General features: G+C 39.9%; 1 protein-coding gene across 8 annotated transcripts; it reads left to right on the top strand.

Annotated features, from left to right (window-relative positions):
* The first annotated feature begins 2,141 nt into the window (after positions 1-2,141).
* Positions 2,142-22,248, top strand: TMEM267 (transmembrane protein 267). Of its 8 annotated transcripts, none has more exons than XM_055555353.1 (5): positions 2,142-2,279; positions 4,258-4,381; positions 12,422-12,562; positions 16,664-17,051; positions 20,377-22,248. In XM_055555353.1, the coding sequence occupies exons 4-5, from the start codon at positions 16,740-16,742 to the stop codon at positions 20,710-20,712; spliced, it is 648 nt and encodes a 215-aa protein (XP_055411328.1). In that variant the 5' UTR covers positions 2,142-2,279; positions 4,258-4,381; positions 12,422-12,562; positions 16,664-16,739; the 3' UTR covers positions 20,713-22,248. The 8 variants fall into 8 exon arrangements, with proteins under 8 accessions (XP_055411328.1, XP_055411323.1, XP_055411330.1 ...); XM_055555354.1 differs by lacking the exon at positions 2,142-2,279 and adding an exon at positions 2,433-2,448; XM_055555352.1 differs by lacking the exon at positions 2,142-2,279 and adding an exon at positions 2,618-2,756.
* Positions 22,249-22,572: the final 324 nt, after the last annotated feature.

Genomic DNA, 22,572 nt, shown 5'->3' on the forward strand with positions numbered 1-22,572 from the left:
TATCTCAGATTTGAGAAGAAAATTTTATAAAACTTTAGAGTTGTTGCTGTTTTGTCTTGTGGAGCATTCACTATTAATCAAGATTTTTTTTTATTTTTAATATGCAGAATTGTGTGCATTGGTCATTTGCTATTTAGTCTCTCCAAGTATTTTTCAGCAGATCTATGAAAAGAGAATCAGCTCTTTCAAAAAAAAAAACCTTAATGTGGGCAATATCACTGCAAGCTAAGAATGGAGCACTTCAGCTAAGACTAAATTTTATCTGAATTTGTCTCATGTTACCAGATATTTTCATTTGTTTTGAATATCTCAAAAGATCTATGCTACAAAATACATGAAACCAAAAGAGAAATAAGCTCACCAAAAGTACTATTTATTGCACCTGTCTATTGGGGAAAAAAAAAAAACCATACTTCCAAAAAGACTTCAGGATTATACCAAATATAACAAGAAATAAAATTAACTTATGATTTCTTGAGAAGACCAGCCTCTTCACATAAAAGGGAAGAAGCAACAGAGGAAACAAGAAAAACACAACGAAAAAAGCAAGAGTGTAACAGGTTAGGAGATACAATGTAAGAAATTTGAGCACAATGCTTTCTTCAGTTTCTCTCCCACTGGGCTCCCTGCCACCTTCAAGTATCAGCACAAATATCCCTCAGAGGGTCTTCCCCCTACTCTTACATCACCATTTTTATTCTTTGTGGTCTATATCTTCCACTAGAATTTGAGCCCCATAAAGTTATAGTCTTATTAACAAGCATAGTGTCTGGCATGTTGTGAACACTCAGTGTGTGTAAATGAATAGCCCCTTTGGGCAGTAGACTGACCACAGAAATAACTAAGTTCCGTTTTGGTCACAGGAAACCATCTATGTCGTCCCTAAATAACTCCAGAAAGCCTCGACTATAGTAAGACATGTACCCATGCTGCCATAAGGGTAATGCCAAATTGTTACTGCATTCAGACAGAAAAAAAACCTGTCTGTAACACGACTAAAAGCACTGTGGTTAATGTATTCAGCATAACTATGTTTAATAAGCTTTTAAGTTGTGCAGGTAAAATATGTATAATTTCCTCCTTGAGTCATTCCCATTAGCTCAGAGCCAAGGTATTACTTTGCCAACAAAGGTCTGTCTAGTCAAGGCTATGGTTTTTCCAGTAGTCATGTATGGATGTGAGAGTTGGACTGTGAAGAAAGCTGAGCGCCGAAGAATTGATGCTTTTGCTGTGGTGTTGGAGAAGACTCTTGAGAGTCCCTTGGACTGCAAGGAGATCCAACCAGTCCATTGTAAAGGAGATCAGCCCTGGGTGTTCTTTGGAAGGAATGATGCTAAAGCTGTAACTCCAATACTTTGGCCACCCCATGCGAAGAGTTGACTCATTGGAAAAGACTCTGATGCTGGGAGGGATTGGGGGCAGGAGGAAAAGGGGACGACAGAGGATGAGATGGCTGCATAGCATCACCGGCTCAATGGACGTGAGTTTGAGTGCACTCCAGGAGTTGGTGATGGACAGGGAGGCCTGGCGTGCTGCGATTCACGGGGTCGCAAAGAGTCGGACACGACTGAGCGACTGAACTGAAGAGTGTGTCAAGCAATGTAAACTTCTATAGCAAAAGCTGAGCCACACCTTAAGGTTCCGTGAGAGACCTAGAAGTTTGCTTGAGATGGAAGATTCCTATTTTCTACCGTCTCCTTCAACTATATATTAGTATTGATACAATCCCACTGCTGCCCCTGCACTACATCCAACACTTGTTTTGAGAAAGTAGGTAAGAAGGAGTAAGAAATTTTCCTCTTTGAGTCCCATCTTTTGGGCCAGTACTTCCTAGGGTCAAATGTCAAGCTAGATGTCTCCTTGGTGCTTGGAGAGCACCCACCACTCTCAAAGCAGGGAGTCGGGTTGGAACTGGTCAGACCTACTAAACACCTGCACCTTGTCAGCCCAGTTAATCAAGGTCAAGCTACCCTTTATGTTGTCTCTTTTTCGACTCGAGGGAATTAATAGTCACGATTAAGCCTTCTAGCCTCGTCACTGCCGACCACAAGGAGCGGCCCCTTAAGTCCACTGCACAAACGCAGAGTATCAAGAACTCCCCAAGGGGGCGGTGGAGCGCCACAAAAGAGCTTCAGGCCTGCAAAGTCGTGCGGTCTCGCGGAGTGAAAAATTACGCCCGCCGTAAAGGATCCCTTGCAGGAAGTCGGAAACATCTCAATACATTCCGGACAGCCGGTGTCTCCGAGCTCAAGCGTCTAAGACCACGCTTCCCACATTTGGTGAGGTTAACTATGTGTCGCCGCTTCCCGCCGCCGCTTGGGTGGGCTGTGGACAGCTCCGGCTAAGCCGAAAACGAATCCTCATGTTGAAGATGGAAACCAATAAGGCACTTTTCACTTCCCACCCCACTGTCCTAAATGTCTCCTTTTAGGGAGCACGACTTTCGAGGTAACACTAGATACCCACCCTCGCGCCTAATGAACACTCAAGTAGCGTTCCGGTCGGTGGGGAATGGAACCAGTATCCCGGCGTCCTCTCGGCTTCCGTAACGGCGTAGCGAGGAGTGGGGCGATGATGTAGCCGCTCTGGCCTGCGGCGGGCATCTCTATGGTACCGACAAGAGGGTGGAGAGGGCATGGGGGGGCGGGGCCGCCGTTCGCGTCACAAGCTTGCTTCAGCAGGCGGAGCAGATAGTGGTTGCCTTTGGTCCTCAGCGAGGAGAGGCCTGTATGGACGCCGCGAAACTGCGTCCTGAGGTGGGAGGCCGGAAGCGGGGACCACTTGAATCTGAAAGTCTAGAACATCCAGGTTCCCGGTGGGGAAGGCGTGCCAGGGAGGCAGGCGCATGGGACCGGGGAGCAGGTGGAGTGTGCTCGACCGGCAGTGGCCCGGAGCCCTTCGGCTTTGTCGCGCCTTCTAGGTCCCATAGGCGTCCAGCCTTCACCTAAGCTCCGCGCCCCTTGCGTTTCCTTGGGTCTGGGCGGGGTGCCGGCGCTCTTGCCTGAGTTGCCCCTTGCCATCCTTACCGGGCTCGTGGGCCCTTAATGCGCTCCCGGCTCAAGTGCTTAGTCGCTCAGTCGTGTCCGGCTCTGTGCGACCCCATGGACTGTAGCCTGCCAGGCTCCTCTGTCCACTGGATTCTCCAGGCAGGAATGCTGGAGTGGGTTGCCGTGTCCTTAAGAGGATCTTTCTGACCCAGAGACTGAACCTGTGTCTCGTTTGTCTCCTGGTTTAGCAGGCGAGTTCTTTACCACTAGCGCCACCTGGGAAGCCCTGAAGGCCCCATAGTTGGTGGCATTATACTGTAATGGAGATGATGTGTGGTCGAGTTTGGCTGTTGCAGAAAGTGTCTCCTGCAAGTCATGGAAATTGATGATCTGGGTAACTGGCTGTTATGGCAGATATCATTACAAATATCTTTAGTTCACAGGCTGAGGATTGCTAACTTGCTTTCCCCTTGTATTAGTATCATGACATATTAAACACCTTGAGCACATTAGCTTCATGCATGACAAGTTTAAAAGAAAATTACAATTCTCGTAATGAACTTGCCCAACAAAAGTGAATATGTAAAATAAACATTAAGCTATTTTACAGTTTAAGAGGTTCTAGAGCCCATTCTATTTATGGAGGAGGAGCAGAAAGTGGGGAAACTGGAAGGGAAATGAAAAATGGGACACTTGGGTGTTCTCAGTTCAGTCGCTTAGTCGTTATCAGACTCTGCGACCCTGTGGACTGAGTGTTCTAATCAGAGATAGTAAGAGGAAGTACACCTATTAAATTTCTCATACCCAGAATCTATTCTATACATCTGCACCAAGAGTTGCAGTGGAATAGATGTTCAAGTTGTGTGTTTCTGGGGCCATAATTATACCTTTCTTGAAAAGAGAAACTACTGTTTTGACTATCCATGCTGCAAAACAAATTACCCTGAAGCTTAGAGGCTTAAAAGAGTAAACAGTTGCTACCTCAGTGTATCTTTGGGCCAGGACTTTTGGAAGCGACTTAGCTGGGTGGTTCTGCTCAGGGTCTCAAAGTTGTAGTTCTAGATGTTGGCAGGGCTGCAGACTGAAGGCTTGACTGGGGCTGAAGGATCTGCTTCGGAGTTTACCCAAGTGTGCTTTTTATTCCTCTCTCATCGAGCAAGTTGCTTACACCTTCCATTTAAAATGTGATTTGTGCTACCCTATTATGTGTATCCGTTCCTATTCATAAACTACTATATAGTTATTTTGTAAACAATTTTTTCTTTTTCAGATCACTTTAAATTTGGATCATCATTTAAATACTTTAAGTGATCTTTTCTTGTTTCATTTTGCTCATGACACTTCATTAGCTACCTGATCATTTTTGTATCTGAACTCATCAAGTAAAATATACGGTGAGTAACATTTAAATATTTATTGATGGTTGAAAATTGTTCAGTGAGTAAAAAAAGATGGACGTAATGAAATGGCTTTACAGAGACCTCATGCAACTTGCAGTTAGGTGGATGATGACCTTTTATTTCTGTGTGCTTTCTGGGATGAGATTTGTCAGTGAATCTGTAATTAAATGCATATGGAAGCAAAGTTTGAGTGGCAGAAGAGCTGTTCTATTAGGCCTTTGTGTATACTGTGCCCAGCCTACGTTCTCCTCGCACTCATCCACCTGACTGGCCGCCTTTCTCCTTAGGGCTAATTTACAGGCCACAGCTTACTGAAGGAGGGGGATATTGTTTGATGCTGTGACACCTCTCTGGCTTGGTCACTAATTCAAGCTTTGTGTGTCCCAGTTTCCATCCAGCTAAGTGGATAATGACGTTATCTTTGGTTTAAGGAATATTTTATAAACTTTATATATACTGAGCCTTTAAACACATTGACTTCTTTATCCATTCAGGTGTCAAATGCTTACTTTGCAAAGTAGAAACAAATGATTCATGATTTATGGAGCTATAAATCTTAAGGTATATAGAAAGGATTCATGACCTTGGAGGTCTCTTTTGCATTTTGGTTGTATCTCTTGGTTGAGAATACCTTGAAATCATTATTTCCTAATCCTGGAAGAATCTGTAGACTATAACTCAATATTTGTGCTTTAGAGAACAATTTTCATTTTTTCATTTTTGCAAATGACTAAGAATTTGAGGGGGTTTCCCTGGTGACTCAGTGGTAAAGAATCTGCTTGCCAATGCAGGAGACAAGAGTTCAATCCCTGGATTGGGAAGACCCCTTGAAGAAGGAAATGGCAACCTACTCCAGTATTCTTGCCCAGGAAATCCCATGGATAGAGGAGCCTGGTGGGCGATAGTTCATGAGGGGGTCACAAAAGAGTTAGACACGACTAAGGGACTAAACAACAAAAGAATTTGAGGATTGTTTTAGGGTCCAATATCATTAACAAAATAGCTGTTCTCTACAAAGCAAGTATTCTTCACACTATTAATTAAATTAATTAATAATTAATTAAATACTTTAAATTAATTAAAATATTAATGGAACCTTCATAAATTTATTTCATCTAGAGATATAGAAATCTTTAATATAGACTTTTCATGTGCCAACCAATACATAAATGTGAATACATTATTTTTATATTATACTATCAATTGGACTTATGAGATTTACATTCAACTTTACAGCTTCCCAGGTTGCACTAGTGGTAAAGAACCTGCCTGCCATTGCAGGAGATGTAAAAGACACAGGTTCAGTCCGTGGGTTGGGAAGATACCCTGGAGGGGATGGCAGTCCACTCCAGTATTCTTACCTGGAGAATCCTGTGGACAGAGAAGCCTGGCAGGCTACAGTCCATAGGGTTGCACAGAGTCGGACACAACTGAAGTGACAGCATGCATGCACACATACAACTTTATTAATGTTTATTAATGTATAGTCTAATATTTTTATTAACATTTATAATGCTATATATATATTTCTACATTTTAAAAAATTACACTTTTATGAAGCTGAGTTTAGCATCGTGGTCTGAGTTTAATTAATTCTAACTAACTTTTCAAAGGAGTTTTATTGGTTTTGTGTTCATCATGCTGCTGCTGCTGCTGCTAAGTCACTTCAGTCGTGTCCGACTCCATGTGACTCCATAGACGGCAGCCCACCAGGCTCCCCCATCCCAGGGATTCTCCAGGCAAGACCACTGGAGTGGGTTGCCATTTCCTTCTCCAATGCATGAAAGTGAAAAGTGAAAGTGAAGTCGCTTAGTCGTGCCCAACTCTTAGCGACCCCATGGACTGCAACCTACCAGGCTCCTCCGTCCATGAGATTTTCCAGGCAAGAGTACTGGAGTGGGTTGCTATTGCCTTCTCCATGTGTTCATGATAGATATTGAAAATTTGGGGGAAATCAAAGAAAGGAAAAAAATAATGATCACATGTAAGCCAAATGAACAGTCTCCCAGATTTTTTACATGTATGTACATATTTTTAACAAAAATGTAATACTTTATGTATTATTTTATAGGATACCTTTAAAATTTTAATATTTAATATGTCAATAAATTGGGAATAAGTATTTTTTAATGACTGCATAATAATATGGAATTCATTTCAGTAGTCCTGTATTTTGGACACATAGTTTCTAACTTTTCCTTATAAACAATGCCATGCTGAACATTCACGTGTAACTCTTTGTATATATCTAATTAGTTTCTTAGGGTAATTTTGTAGAAATGGAAATGCTGAGTCAAAAGTATTTGCTCATTTATTAATCATTTTTGGTACATATTGTCAAATTGTTTGAGAAAAGTTATGCCAATTTATACAACTGCTAATACTCTATTGTAATAAAGTGATCATTTCCCCACCACTAACAGATCATTAGCGATCTTTTGTCAGTCTTAGGTTGAAATCTCATTGTTTTAAATTAAATTCAGTTGATTACCAATAAAGTTGAAATATTTTAATACTTTTCTTGATCTTTGTATTTCTTCCTTTTCCAAATTGCCTTTTCTTAGACATAGCCACGTTATTATTGAGATACTTATTTTTTCTTTGTGTTAATCTTTTTTTCTTTTTTATTTGGCTACATCAGGTCTTAGTTGCAGCACTCAGGGTCTTCATTGTGTTACATGGGGTCTTGCGTTGTGGCTCACAAACACTAGCTGTGTGTGGTGTGTGGGCTCCAAAGCACGTGGGCTCAGTAGCTGTGGCACGTGAGCTGGGTTTTTCTGTGGCATATGGGGTCTTAGTTCCCCCTGACCAGGGACTGCACCTGCATCCTGTGCATTGCAAGGCGGATTCTTAACCACTGGACCGTCCCATCTTCTCATTAATCTTAAAAACTCTTTGTAAAGTAAGGCTTCTTATCTTTCTCCATCATAAATTTTCAAAATTGCCTTCATGTATTAGTCTTTAACTTTGCCATGCAGTTTACATTTTTATACAATCGTGTCTATCAGTATTTTTAAAATATTTTTGAGCTCCTCTAAAAGTCTAGCCAGCTGGACTATGTAGAAGTCTGTTTACAAATTCATGTAAATATCCCAAATTTGGTACCAAAGTGATTACAAAAGCTCTCTTGACCATGGAAAATTTCCAGGCAGCTAGTCAGTCAAACTGATTCCCTCTCTTAATTTAACCAGAGAAATGGTCTGTATTATTAATATAACACTCTAATCCATGTGAATGTGACATTTTGAAATCTAAAGTTGTTTAAACAACTCCGCCATATAAAACCGAGCATTGTACGGATGATCCAATCTCAGGTTTCACCTGATGATTGACTTTTCAGTACTACTTAGCAATTAAAACCTTTTGTAATGGAACCCGTTACCATTGCAGACTGGTCATTATCCTGCTCAGTACAGTATATATTTGAGATTCCTCTTCCAACGCATGTAGAAGGAGAAAAGAACCACTTTCTACTAGTTATGCTGAAAAGGCCAAATACTATCTTTTCCAACCTCCCTTGCAGCTCAGGAATGGGCATGTGATCTAGGCCCAGCCAGTGCCCAACTCTGAATTTTGTATTGAGAGCAAAGAAACAGAACTCCAAGAATTTTTTTATAACAGCAGCAGATGAGGCAGAACTAGCAGCAGTGCCAGTGATAATATCTGGTGATGGGTTAAGCAATGTAAGCTGGATTCAGGGGCAGGGGGGTCTTCACTGCACGTGTCTGGTGTCATGTGCTCTGAGGTGCTTGAGGCATAGTTTGCAACTTGTCTCTTGAAACCTGGCAAGTCTGTGATTTCCCAATATCCTTTTAATAAATGCTTTTTGCTTTTATTGCCAGAGTGCTTTCTGTTCCATGTACTTAAGAAACCTAACTGACACAGGATCTGAGTGCAATAATAATTGTTCCTTCCCAATTTGGAATGGTACATACATTTCCCTCTTCTGCAAACACACACTTGATCTGTCTCAGATTCTGTGTTCACCTTTCAGTGTTCACATCACTCTTCTTTTGCAAGTTTGCTTGCTAAGTCTATTCAGTTGTGTCCTTGCAACCCAATGGACTGTAGCCTGCCAGGCTCCTCAGTCCATGGAATTCTCCAGGCAAGAATACTAGAGTGGGTTGCCATTTCCTTCTCCAGGGGCACTTCCCAACCTAGGGATCAAACCTGCTTCTCCTATGTCTCCTGCATTGGCAGGTAGGTTCTTACCACTAGTGCCACCTGAGATTGAATGCCAGTCTGAAAACAGTCTGTGAAGCTGCTAAAAGAAAATTCCTGTTATGATTTTGACTAGAAGTGGATTAAATTTATAGATTAATTTGAGGACAGTAATACCATCCATGTTGTCTTCTACAAACCACTCAGTAAAATGGTCTGGCTCTTGTTATCAGTGAAGTTCCATCAAAGAAGCAAAACTACTTTGCATGCAAACGAATGAGAAAGACCTTCTGTAACTGTAGGGGCTGGGAGAGCAGGCAGTTGCCTTTGAGTCTGTTTTTGGGCCTGAAGCATGTCAGCTAGACAGTTGGGAAGGGAAGGTGGATGTGGGTGAGAACAAGGACATTGCAATCTGCATTGGCCTCTCACCAGCTTTAGTTTCGATGCTGTGGGCGAGCTGCAGGAGAGGCCCAGGACTTGGAGAGGGTGAAGGAAGATATTGTGGGAGTTGAAGGAACTGCAGGCCTAGCCTGCCCACGCCAGCAAGGTGAGCTGACAGGTCAGCAACAACACGTGCAACCTCCACAGTGTCTAGCACCAACCTTCAGAATTTAAAAATATGGCTGCTGTTTCACTTCTGCTTTCCAAGTTCCATGTACAGAGTCTCCTATAGCTGGCACTACACATACAAGGAAGGGGACTCTGGGAAGTGTATTTCCAGCTTAGCTGGAACATAGCACAAAGCCACAGAGCTCTACATAGCTGATTGACGTAATACAGTTCTGTCATTTTCTTCACGTGTGGTACAGTATCTGTTTAGTTTATCCTTGATATTTGAGTTTTTATTGCTGTTATGAATGTTCATTTTCCTGTACTTTCCCCTTACAATTATTGCTGGTATATTCATAATTTATCTTGAATTAGCCACCTTTTGCAACTTAAATTCTAGGCTTGGCTAAGCCACCTTTTGCAACTTAAATTCTAGGATAGGCTACGTTGCTTCAGTTGTGTCCGACTCTGTGCAACCCCATAGACTGTAGCTTGCCAGGCTCCTCTGTCCATGGGATTCTCCAGGCAAGAATACTGGAGTGGGTTGCCATGCCCTCCTCCAAGGGATCTTCCCAACCCAGGGATCGAACCCACACACATCTCTTATGTCTCCTGCGTTGACTGGCAGGTTCTTTACCACTAGCGAGACCTGAGAAGCTCTAAATTCTAAAAATTTTCAGTTTATTATCTTGAATAGGCAGTCATTTCACTTACAAATTAATGTAATTGTCTTTTCCTTCCTGAGGAGGGTAATGATACATTTTCACTCTCCCTCCCTCTATCTCTTCTGAGAAATGGAGTAAAAGTGTTAGTGGCTCAGTTGTGTCCGACCCTTTGTGACCCATGGACTGTAGCCCACCAGGCTCCCCTGTCCATGGAATTCTCCAGGTAAGTGTGACCCCATGGACTGTAGCCCACCAGGCTCCCCTGTCCGTGGAATTCTCCAGGTAAGCATACTGGAGTGGGTTGCCATTTCCTACTCCAGGGGATCTTGCTGAGCCAGGGATCAAACCCTGGTTGGTCTCCTGCATTGCAGGCAGATGGAAGCCCCAAGAAATGGAGTATTTTCTGCCAGTAAACAAGGATATCACAGTCATCATCCATTCCATTCTCCACTGTGAATTCCTGAGCCCTAAGGGAACTCAGGAAGGAGAAGAATACCTGCGACCTCGTAGCCATCAGATTGCAGCCTCTGCCTGGAGTCAGCTCAAGAGACCTCAGGATGTGAAAAACACAGGGTACTGGCCCCAGGATTGCTGCAATGCAAATGAATGATTTCAGTGAGCCCAGACTCTTGCATCTTCTCATACATAGAAAAGCACTAAATTCCTTAAATTGGAATATCTGGTTTCTCTAACAGTAATCTTTTAATGTTCAGACTACCTGCCGTTTGTTGTAAAACTTCTGTATAACCTGGCTCCTCCCCTCTCCTCCTCAAGCCTAGCTGTTCTCTCAGGATTACTTGAGATGCTCATCTCCTGGGCTTGAAGTCCTAAAAATTCCCACCAAATAAAGCGTAACTCTCAACTTTTAGGCTGTGACTGTTTTTTAAGTCAACACTTGCTTGCTTCATTGCATTGATTAGAAATGCCAGAACAGTATTATAACAGCTGCACTGTTTCTGACTTTAAAGGCAATGTTTCTTGGTTTTCATTCATTTTGGTTCTTATAACCTAGCAATTCTTAATGTTTAGTGAGCATAAGAATTACCTGGTAGTCACACTTGCTAAACATGGAGATTTCCAGGAAAAATGCTGCATTTTACTAAATGCCATTTAAGCATTTACTAGGCAATACCTGGTGGATAATAGATACACTGTATGATGAATTTTCATTAATTCATTCAACAAATACTTATTGAGCATCCACAACCAGAGCATACTTCTCAGATGTAATGGTTTTGCTGGGATTCAGAAAGCTATAGTGGATAAGACTGGCAGCAGACCACCAAACAATGACCATGACCCTTTTTTTTTTGGTGCAACTTTGGCTTTTGGAAGTGCTTTGGAGCTTCTTTTCTGTCCAACTGCTTAGCTGGTTGTCACCGGTTTTCATAAAAAATCCACTTTTCCTTGCAGGTCACAATCTGATTGAGAAATGGTTTGTTGTTGCGTAGAATAAGAGAAGACAACACTTTAAAATGATGGTGGTTTTTTTTTTTTTTTTTTTTCTGGTCAGCTCTTGAGGCCACGCACTTATCGGGCTTTTTTACCTTTTCAATTTGCTACAAATGCCAAACAACTGTAGAATGGTTGACGTTGAGTTCTTCAGCAGCTTCTCACGTAGTTGTAAGAGAATCAGCTTTGATGGTTGCTCTCAGTTGGTCATTGTCAACTTCTGATGACCGGTCACTATGCTCCGTGGCTTCAGGGCCCTAGTCTTATTTGCAAAACTTCTTGAACTACACTGTAATTCGTTAGCAGTTCCTGGGCCAAATGTGTTGTTGATGTTACTTGTTGTCTCTGCTGCTTTACGACCCATTTGGAACTCGATTTTAAAAATCACTCAAATTTGCTTTTTGTCTAACATCATTTCCATAGTCTAAAATAAATGTAAAATAAACAGCAAGTAATAAGTCATTGGTGAAAAACAAAGCGAGAAATGTACATTAAAATGGTATATAACATAACCACATTTAAGAGTGTATTCCAACATCAAATGGCAAAGTTCAACAATGCAAAACTACAGTTACTTTTGCACCAGCCTAATACCACTGCTGCTTAATTTTGTTTGTGTTTTCTAGATAGGTATTTTCTCAGCTTTTTATTTTCTATATTGCTGAGACTTTTTGTTTGAGATGTTTTCTTATGAACAGTAACTTCATAGATGTTTCTTTCTTTTCCAAGCTGTCTCTTTATAGAGAAATTTAATACATTCACATCTATTATAGTATTTGTGTTTGACATGTTTGTTTCCCTTTTTTTTTTTTGGTATGTGAGGGTGGGAGTAAAATTGTCTTCTTCATAGTTTACTTTTCTACTTTGCTATATTGAGCAAGTTTTCTGTATTTTTCTCTTATTCCCATAAAAATTTAAAAGACCTGCTCCTTGATTATTTTTTCCCAAAAAATTATATATAAGTGTTATAATTTCTAAGGAAAAATCTTAAAATTTACAGTTGTCACATTGATGCTGTAATTTAGTTATGTTTAGAGTCCCTGTTGTCATAGTCCTGTTCTCTCAGAGCTCTGTAATTGTCCCACAGTGTTCGGTGTTGGTGTTAATTACATTCTGTTTCTTTTGCAGATAACTGTTGTTGCTGGTTTAGGTCTTAAGGATTTTATCTTTATTTATTTTTAAATACTTATTATTTTTATTTATTTAGCTGCTCAGGATCTTAGTTGCAGCATGTGGGATCTAGTTCCCTGCTGCTGCTGCTGCTGCTAAGTCACTTCAGTCGTGCCTGACTCCGTGCGACCCCATAGACGGCAGCCCACCAGGCTCCTCCATCCCAGGGATTCTCCAGGCAAGAACACTGGAGTGGGTTGCCATTTCCTTCTCCAATGCATGAAAGTGAAAAGTGAAAGTGAAGTTGCTCAGTTGTGTCCGACTCTTCACGACCCCAGGGACTATAGCCTACCAGGCTCCTCCGTCCATGGGATTTTCCAGGCAAGAGTACTGGAGTGGGGTGCCATTGCCTTCTCCACTAGTTCCCTGACCAGGGATCAAACCTGGGCCCTCTACATTGGAAGCATGGGGTATTAGCCAATGGACCACCAGGGAAGTCCTCTCTTTATTTTTTGAATTTGTTTTTTCTTTCAATGTCCAACTCTTTGTCCTTTTTTTTTTTCTCCCTCAAGCTCTTAGAAAATTCTTTGAATGTATTTTTATTAATTGTGTTTTTTGAAGCATTCATCTTACTATGCGTTGCTTATTTTGAGTTTTTATTTGGGCAGTCAGGTTTTTTATTTCCATAAGCTTTTTCTTGTTTTCAGATTGCTCCTTACATGAAAGGCTGCTATTGTTATTGACAATAAAGTATATTTTCCTAACTTTTAAACATCTTTATTGGAGTATAAATGACATATGATAAACTGCATATATTTAAAATGTGCAGTTTGATACATTTTGGTGTGGGTTTGAAACTATGAACCATGAAACTGTTACCACAATCAAGGTAATGAAGTAATGAATCTGTCTCTCCAGTTTTGTTATGCTCCTTTTTAATCCTTCCTGCACCTCCTTTCTTGCATTTTCTAGAATTTTGTATAAGTGGGATCATACTAGGTACTTTTTAAAAAAACATTTCTAGATAAGAAATTCAAACATAAAAGTAGAGTATAATGAACTAAAGTATATTCATTACCTAAATTTAACAATTATAACATTTTCCTGTACTTTATTTGCTTCTTAAAAATACTTTGTTTTATAACAGTTTTAGGTTTATAGAAAAGTTGAGCAGAGTAGAAAGTATTCCCATATATCCATTCTTCCTCTACACATTTCTCCCTTTTATTAACTTTTTCCAAGAGTGTGGCATGTTTGTTTGGCTTCCCCAGTGGCCCAGCGGTAAAGCATCTGCCTGCAATGCAGGAGACGCAGATCTTCCTGGGTCCGTCCAGGAAGGTTACAGTCCACGGGGTTGCAAAGAATTGGACAAAACTGATCATGCACATACATTACATTACACACACACATTTGATACAATTAATGAATAAGTATTGATATGTTGTTATTGACTAACGTCCACAGTTCACATTAGGGTTTATTCTTTGTACAGTTCTATAAGTTTTTGTGCTAAGTCGCTTCAGTCATGTCCAACTCTTTGTGACCCCATGGACTATAGTATGCCAGGTTCCTCAGTCCAAGCGATTCTCTAGGCAAGAACACTGGAGTAGGTTGCCATGCCCTCCTCCAAGGGATCTTCCTGACCCAAGGACGGAACCTGCATCTCTTTAGGGCTCCTACATTAGCAGGTGAGCTCTTTACCACTAGTGCCACCGAGGAAGCACCCTATGGGCTTTTACTGTAGGCTTACCCCCCGCCCCCCCGATATTTTGTTTCTCCAGTTGGGTTTTTCCAGTTTGAAGCTAATGTAAAAAAAAAAAAAAAAGCTGCTATGAGCATTGATATGCAAGTCTTTGTGTGGATGTTTGCTCTCGTTTCTCTTAGGTAAATGCCTAGGAATGGAATGACTGAGTCATATGGTAGGAGTATGTTTAACTTTTTCAGAGACTGGAAAGTGGTTGTATCATTTTACATTTCCACCAATAATGTATGAGAGTTCTGATCGCTCCACATTTTGCCAACATTTGGAAATGGTCAGCCTTAAATTTTAGCCATTCTGATAGTTATGTTTGGAATCTCATTGTGGTTTTACTTTCATTTCCCTAATAATTAATGATGTTGAGCATATTTCATGTGCTTATTGACCATTTGTATATCATCTTTGTAAAGTACCTTTTCACATCTTTCGTACACCTTGGTATCAGCCTGTTTTTCTGTGATCATGTTTTGAGAATTCTTTATTCTGTATACATATCCTTTATCAAATATGAGATATGCAAATATTTTCTCCCAATCTATGTCTTGTGTTTTAATTCTGTTAACATTGTCTTTCAAAGAGCAGAAGTTCTTAAGTTTAATGAAGCTCAGTTTATTAACTTTTTTAAACAATGGAGCTTTGATACTGCTACCAAGAACTCTTTGTATAACCCGAGGACAAAGATATCCTCCTGTATTTTCTTCCCAAAGTTTTATAGATTTGTTTTACTTTTACTGTGATCCATTTTGAGTTAATTTTTATATAGGGAGGAAGGTATGGATTGAGGTTCATTATTTTTGCATATGGATATCCAGTTGTTATAGCACCGTTTGTTGAAAGGAGTGTCTTTTCTCCATTGACTTTCCTTTGCATATTTGTCAAAAATCAGTTGACCATGTGTGTGGATCTGTTTGAACCCACTCTCTATTCTGTTGCATTGATATCCATCTTCATAATGGCACCACATTCTTGGCTACGTAGCTTTATAGTAAGACTTGAAGATGGTAAAAGTCCTTCAACTTAGACCTTTTTAAAGGTGTTTTCCTATTCTAGGTGTTTTGCATTTCTCTATAAACTGTTAGAATATATACAGTGATCTATGTATAGTTTTTATTACAGAATGGAAGTTGAATCATTCTCAATAAATCATTTAGTTAGTCATTAATGCTCAGAACTAAGACACAACAATACAAATCAAAAACTTCAGGTATCACACAATATTAATAACTTTAACTGGATAAGTGATGTCAATATTGTATGCCAGGAGAACACTCAGAATTATGATTGCCTTTTTATGCCAGTTAAGGTCCTTTGGTTAGAGATAATAGTAAGGAAAAGGGGACTTATTGAGAAAATCCTGAAGTAGCTCATAGAAGTGAAAGGTGAGTTGCAGGAACCAGGGCAGCTGTGAGAACCTTAGAGATTGGTCCTGAGGACTTGATGTCCTTATGATTCTTTTTTCCTAGGCTCTTCCGTGTAGTAGAGCCCATGCTCTATAAGAAGTAAAGGAACTTTCTCCATCAGGTCCACTTGGAAAAATTCTGATAAGGAGTCCAGTTGGCCTAGCCAGGGTCACCTTCATCAGCAGAGTAATCACTGCTATTCACTACTATAAAATTATTACTAATTAGTCATTGCTATGTAATCACTACTATGAGTAAGGGACACAGAGAGTTCTAATTGGTCAGCTCCAGAGTCTGGGTATTGTGATGAGCACTGTTCCCAAAGGAAGGGGATGCTGTTATCAGAAAAAGTATGGAAAGCAGTTGCTGGAGTGGATGCCCACTGCTCTGTAGTACACATTGCCGAAAGAAAGATTTGATGACTTCAAAGTAATAGATTAGTCAGCAGGTTTTCTTAAATTTCCCTTGATGCATGCTACCATCTGAACAGTTGTTCCTACAAGGCTAATCTGTTCTCTTTGAGCCACGTGGCTTATTATATATAAACTTAAGAAATACTATTTCTTTCAATACTTGAAAGTTTCTAAGACAGTAAATCATAAAATGTTCTCACTGTACACACTGAAAGGTACCCATGTGAAGTGATGGATATGCTAACTGTATTATGATCATTTCACAATATATATGTATATTAAACCATCACATTCTGCAGCTTAAACTTACACAGTGCTGTGTATCAGTTATATCTCAATAAAGCTGGGGTGGGGGGGAATGAAATTACAGATAACAGTTAGAGAAAAAAGGACTTTCCTGGCGGTACAGTGGATAAGAATCCACCTGCCAGTGTAGGGGACTCGTTTGATCCCTGGTCCGGGAAGATTCTACATGCTGCAGAGCAACTAAGCCCAGGTGCCTGGAGCCTGAGTTTCACAACAAGAGTAGCCACCGCAATGAGAAACCCCTGCACCACAACAGAGAGCAGCCCCCGCTCTCCACAACTAGAGAAAAGCCTGAGCAGCAGTGAAGACCCAGCACAGCCAAAAATAAGCAAACAGTGAAAGAAACACCAATTTTTACAATTTGATTTTATACTTCTAGAATTATTGCTGGTATTTTTTATTTATATATCATATGGCATCCCACAGTCTTCATTAATATTTTTCTCTCCTTTCTATTTTAGGATGACTGGGAATGTAAACAAGAACAAGCTGTTTGTTTTGTGATGGCTTTTAGCATGTACTGACATACTGTTTGCAATGGCATCAGAGACTGAGAAGACTCATGCTTTGCTCCAGACGTGCAGCACTGAATCTCTTCTTTCCAGCCTTGGTCTGGGCTTATTCTGCACAGTAGCTGACAGACTTCTTCAGTTTCCCATAATTCAACAAAATGCCTGGCTTCGTGCACTTTCAGATAATTCAGTACACTGCGTGATTGGCATGTGGTCATGGGCAATAGTCATTGGAATCAGGAAGAAGACTGACTTTGGAGAAATCATTTTAGCTGGATTTTTAGCCTCTGTTATCGATATAGACCACTTTTTGCTATCTGGATCCCTGTCTTTAAAGGTAAGAAGCCTATATGTTTAATTTTTCTGGTCTTTGATTTCTTTGATACCATGATATTGATATTTATAGAATCAGTTTAGTTAGAGCTAGAGAAGATTAGCCTTATTTTAAAACAAGAAAGCCCATTCATCAAGTTTTTTTGAGCACCAAACACCTTCCTGAGGGTTCATATATGTTACTGACCACATTATATCACATCACAAAGTGCTGTGGATGTGCCCAGAGCAAAAGTTCAATAATTATAACTGAGGGGTTCCATTCTGGCTTTATAGGAGATGTTTTAGCCAAGTCTTTTATTTTTTTAATTGAGGTATAATTGATTTAGAATGTTGTGTTAATTTCTGCTGTACAACAAAGTGGTTCAGTTAAACATATATATACAATCTTTTTTAAAGCTATATTCTTTTCCATTATGGTTTATTGCAGAATACTGAATAGAGTTCCTTGTGCTATACAGTAGGACATTGTTGGTTATCCATTAGCCAAGTCTTGAAGGAAAGATTAAGTTCTATGCTGTGCTGTGCTTAGTTGCTGCAGTTGTGTCCGACTCTTTGCAACCCATGGACTGTAGCCCGCCAGGCTCCTCTGTCCATGGGATTCTCCAGGCAAGAATACTGGAGTGGGTTGCCGTGCCCTCCTCCAGGGGATATTCCCAATCCAGGAAGCAAACCCATGTCTCTGGCATCTTCTGCATTGCAAGCAATTTCTTTACCTGCTGAACCACCTGTTAAGTCCATTAGCACACTGCTGCTGCTGCTGCTAAGTTGCTTCAGTCATGTCCGACTCTGTGCGACCCCATAGACGGCAGCCCACCAGGCTCCCCGTCCCTGGGATTCTCCAGGCAAGAACACTGGAGTGGGTTACCATTTCCTTCTCCAATTCAGGAAAGTGAAAAGTGAAAGTGAAGTCGTTCAGTCGTGTCCTAAGACCCCCTAAACCTTGTTCCCATTAGCTCATGGTATCAGAATGTGGAGAAGCAAACCTATAGATTTGTCTCCTGACTACCTTCATAAGGCATGTATCTGGTGTTATCAACTGCACACAGGCCTCCTGAATGGATGGTTTCTCCAGCCCTGCAGAGCCTCTCAAACTGCTTCTGTAAGTGACATATGTAGTAAGCAAGGGCACCAGTATAAAGACAAATGCTAATTGAATAATATCGGAGCAGCATTTCACATACTTCTGACAAGCACAAGCACAGGATATGAAGTAAGTGAAGAACAGAACCAGGAAAAATCATGTCCTAGACCAGGACTGGTAAGAGTTTACCTATTTTTGTGGGCAAGCTGTCACTTCAGTCATATCCAACTTTGTGTGACCCTATGGACTGTAGCCCACCAGGTTCCTCTGTCCATGGGGTTCTCCAGATAAGAATACTGGAGTGGGTTGCCATGCCCTTCTCCAGGGAATCTCCCCCACCCAGGGATGGAACCTGGATCTCTTAAGTCTCCTGTATTATAGGTGGGTTCTTTACCACTGGTGCAACCTGGGAAGCCCTATCTATTTTTTATTTCTATGATTTTATAATATATCCTTCTTTTATTATTTATCTATGAATAAAGGTTCTGCATGAATATTTTAGAAATCAGGCAAGCAACAGAAATATCTTGTTTCCTCTTTGTGTGTGTGTGTTAGTCACCAAGTTGTGTCCAACTATTTGCTACCCCATGGACTGTAGCCCGCCAGGCTCCTCTGTCCATCGGATTTTCCAGGCAAGAATAATGGAGTGGGTTGCCATTTCCTTCTCCAGGGGATCTTCCTGACCCAGGGATAGAACCTGGGTCTCCCGCCTTGCAGGCAGACTGTTTACCGTCTGAACCACCAGGGAAGTTTCTTCCTTAGAAACTATTAATATAAATAGTCAATATCTGTCCATACATCCAGAGCATAACTACTAATCATCTCAACAGGAGGCTGTTGCTCTCCTCCAAGCAGTGACTACCATAGGCGCCCCCATCCCACCCTGTTATTAGGGAGCATGTTATGCTGTGGGTATAGAACTTAAAACCCTGGTTTCATTCCTGGGTCAGGAACATCCGCTGGAGAAGGGATAGGCTACTCACTCCAGTAGCTCCCCGATAGCTCAGATGGTAAAGAATCCATCTGCATTGCAGGAGACCTGGGTTCAATCCCTGGGTTGGGAAGATTCCCCTGGAGGAGGGCATGGCAACCCACTCCAATATTCTTGCCTGGAGAATCCCCATGGACAGAGGAGCCTGGCAGGCTGCAGTCCATGGTGTCACAGAGTTGGACATGACTGAGCTGCTAAGCACAGCGCAGCACAGAACTTAAAAACAAAGGTGGAGACTAAAACGGCATAATGCAGAAATGTTTTATGTTTTGACAAAATAGAAATAGACAACTAAAAGTATGGAGAAGGGAGAAGGAATAAGAATGTAGAATAAATAAACTCTTTGATTGATGTTTAGCCAAGTTGTTGTTGTTCAGTCGCTAAGTCATGTCTGACTCTGGGACACCATGGACTGCAGCACGGTAGGCCTCTCTGTCCTTCATCATCTCCAAGAGTTTCCCATGGATCATTCACAAATTAAGCCTGGAAAACTTGCATTTGTTTAGATATTGGTTACATTTTTACAATGGTTTAGAAATTCTATTGGTTTATTTAGCTCAACTTTCAAATCATGTTTAAAATAATACACTCTTTCTAATGCTTTTGTAAATAAATTTAAAAGTATTCAGGGCTAATATAAAATAGTTACAACAAAAATACTCCCCTTTTATGCATTTATTAATTGAAGAATGGAGTGGGGAGAGGCAGGATAGGAGAAAGGGATTAAGAGATACAAACTACTAAGTATAGAATAATTAAAATACAAAGATGTAATGTACAGAGCAGGAAATATAATCAATATTTTATAACAATGTTAAATGGAATATAACCAATAAAAATATTGTATAGCTATGTTGTATACCTAAAATTAATATAACATTGTAAATCAACTATACCTCACAGTTTTTTATGTTTAATTGAAGTGTATTTTATTCAATTGTGAGACTTTTTCATTGCTCTTAGAGGCCCCAAACAATTCTTTAAAACTCCAAATTTACTCTAACCATACATTTAGGATATAAATTGTATTGTGACTTTTCTGAGCACATAGTAGGAAACTTTAAAAAGTTAGTCACATGTTCTTGAGATCTTGATTTCATTTTTAGTGCAAAGTGTATTTGGAGGTGACATAGAAAATGTTCCCTTTGCATTTCCAGTAGACTGCAGGAAAACATACTTACGATGTTAGGCAGTATCTATAAAGTGTTGTTTGCCAAGGAGGAGATGATACTAGCTACCGCTTTCTCCCTGCAGGCTGCTCTGAGTCTTCCACGACGCCCTTTCCTTCACTGTTCTACTGTGATACCCACTGTGGTTCTGACCCTAAAGTTTACAATGCACTTCTTCAAGCTCAAAGACTCATGGTGCTTTCTTCCCTGGATGCTATTTATATCCTGGACCTCACACCACATCCGAGATGGAATTCGCCATGGCTTGTGGATATGTCCATTTGGAAAAACTTCTCCTTTGCCATTTTGGCTTTATGTAATAATCACATCATCTCTACCTCACATCTGTTCATTCGTCATGTATTTCACAGGGACCAGACAAATGATGTCTTCAAAACATGGAATTCATATTGATGTGTGAGATAACCACGTGGCAGTCTTTGAGGACCACTGATTGAGACAATGACAACCAACATTAAAGTGAATTTAAAACACATATAAGGCACTTATAGTAATTCTTATAATTCCTAAATCCTCCTGCTCAGGAGGCATGTACATTTCTTAAAAAATTATCTGTATTTGTTGTATTCCTTTCTTCTATAACACTGTAGTGCAATATCAGAGTTTCACTCCGTGGTTTATTTTATTATTTCTTTTCTTTATCTGGCTTTACTAATATTATTAGATTAACATCCAATTAAGTTTTCTGGAAATATACCTTTAAGGTAATTCATTTCCTGATGAAAAACAGCTCAAATTTTAGGATGATTAATTTGTGGAACGTTAGCATTTTATTTGGATCCAAGTTTTCCTGAGATACTGAAACAAAAAAATGGGCAAAGTAAATGAGATTATGAACAAGATGTATAATGAATGCTAACATTTCTTCATTTCATATATTTTGATCCTGACTCATTTGCCAAGTGCTTTAGTGAGTTGCGACTACTGGCAGAAACTGCTTTAGTGCACTTATAATATTCTTAAAAGACAATAGCATTAGACCTAGATTATTGTTTCAGAAATAACTTTGGGAAATTATTATAATGTGTTGGCTGTAGTAACATTCTACCGAAGTATTACTTTTCAGTATCTTTGCCCTCAAATCTCATGTGTTGGAGTTTTAACTGTTTTGAAAAACATAACTAAATTTAACAAAATATTTGTTTAAAGTTAACATTAACAAAATATTGATACTTGACCCATCACCATAGAATTCACAAAAAAGGACCTAACCAATAATGTCATTTCAAATGTAAGCTCCTGAATGTGCCATTAAAATTGCTTTAGTTGCTATCAATTTGTTTATATGCTATTCTAAAATACTATACCAGCTAAATCATTTCTTAAAAATTTGCCTGATACTGACAATTTTTTTTTTTTCCAAAAAAGGTAGTATTAAGAGATTGGCTTTTTCCTCTGTTCTTTAAGTTGATCTTCTGTTTAAAAATGATTAACCTTCATTGGAGAAGGAAAATTGAGTTGCTGTAAGCTTTACATTTGCAGTTTAATGTTACTTTGATATAAGTCAGTGCCCCCAAAGCACCTGTTTTTGTTTTTGTAGCATTTGTACCAGCTGCTGTCTTCAGATTTTCTTACACGTTTGAGTTTGTAATGCTGGTGATTTTGTGCCTTAATCTCTGAGAAGTGATGAAGCGATGTCCAAAGCAGGTTCTTCTTAATAAGTTAACAGAGTTCTGTAAATTGTTATAAACGGTCAGGCTCTTCAGTTTTTCTTCTTCTTGTTAACTAATTGGTTGCAATCTGTTATATTTTATAAAATAATTCACCCTTACAATCCGTTCTTGTCTTTCCAGAGCAATTACTGTGTCAATTTGGTTGGTTTAATAGTATACATTATATAGTGGGGGTAAATTGATTAAGGTAGAGATTTTTTTAAAGCATTTGATTTTAGAAATCCATGGAAATAAAGTTATCCTGTGTCATTTTTCTGACTGAATTACACAACTCTCCCTTTTTTCCCTTCTCTGTATTGAACAAATTAATATCATAAAAATATAGGGCCTTAAATAAGAATGTCGCATGGGCATTTTGGAGGTTGTCCTAACCTTATTAGAATGGGAACTCACTTTGACCATGTCTCCTTGCTTAAACAGTCACTTCAAATTTTAAGTGTGGCTTTATCTTTGTTCCTACCTCCACCATGAGAAACGTTTATTGTCCTCTAAGTGGTCTCTGAAAGCAGTGGTTGTAACCTGTAGAGATACAGTGACCAGGTTCCCATGCCACCATTGTGTTCCTTCTCTTAGTGGAAGAGCTTGTG

Source organism: Bubalus kerabau, chromosome 18 (assembly GCF_029407905.1).
Source record: "Bubalus kerabau isolate K-KA32 ecotype Philippines breed swamp buffalo chromosome 18, PCC_UOA_SB_1v2, whole genome shotgun sequence".
In the NCBI taxonomy this organism is placed as follows: Eukaryota; Metazoa; Chordata; class Mammalia; order Artiodactyla; family Bovidae; genus Bubalus; species Bubalus kerabau.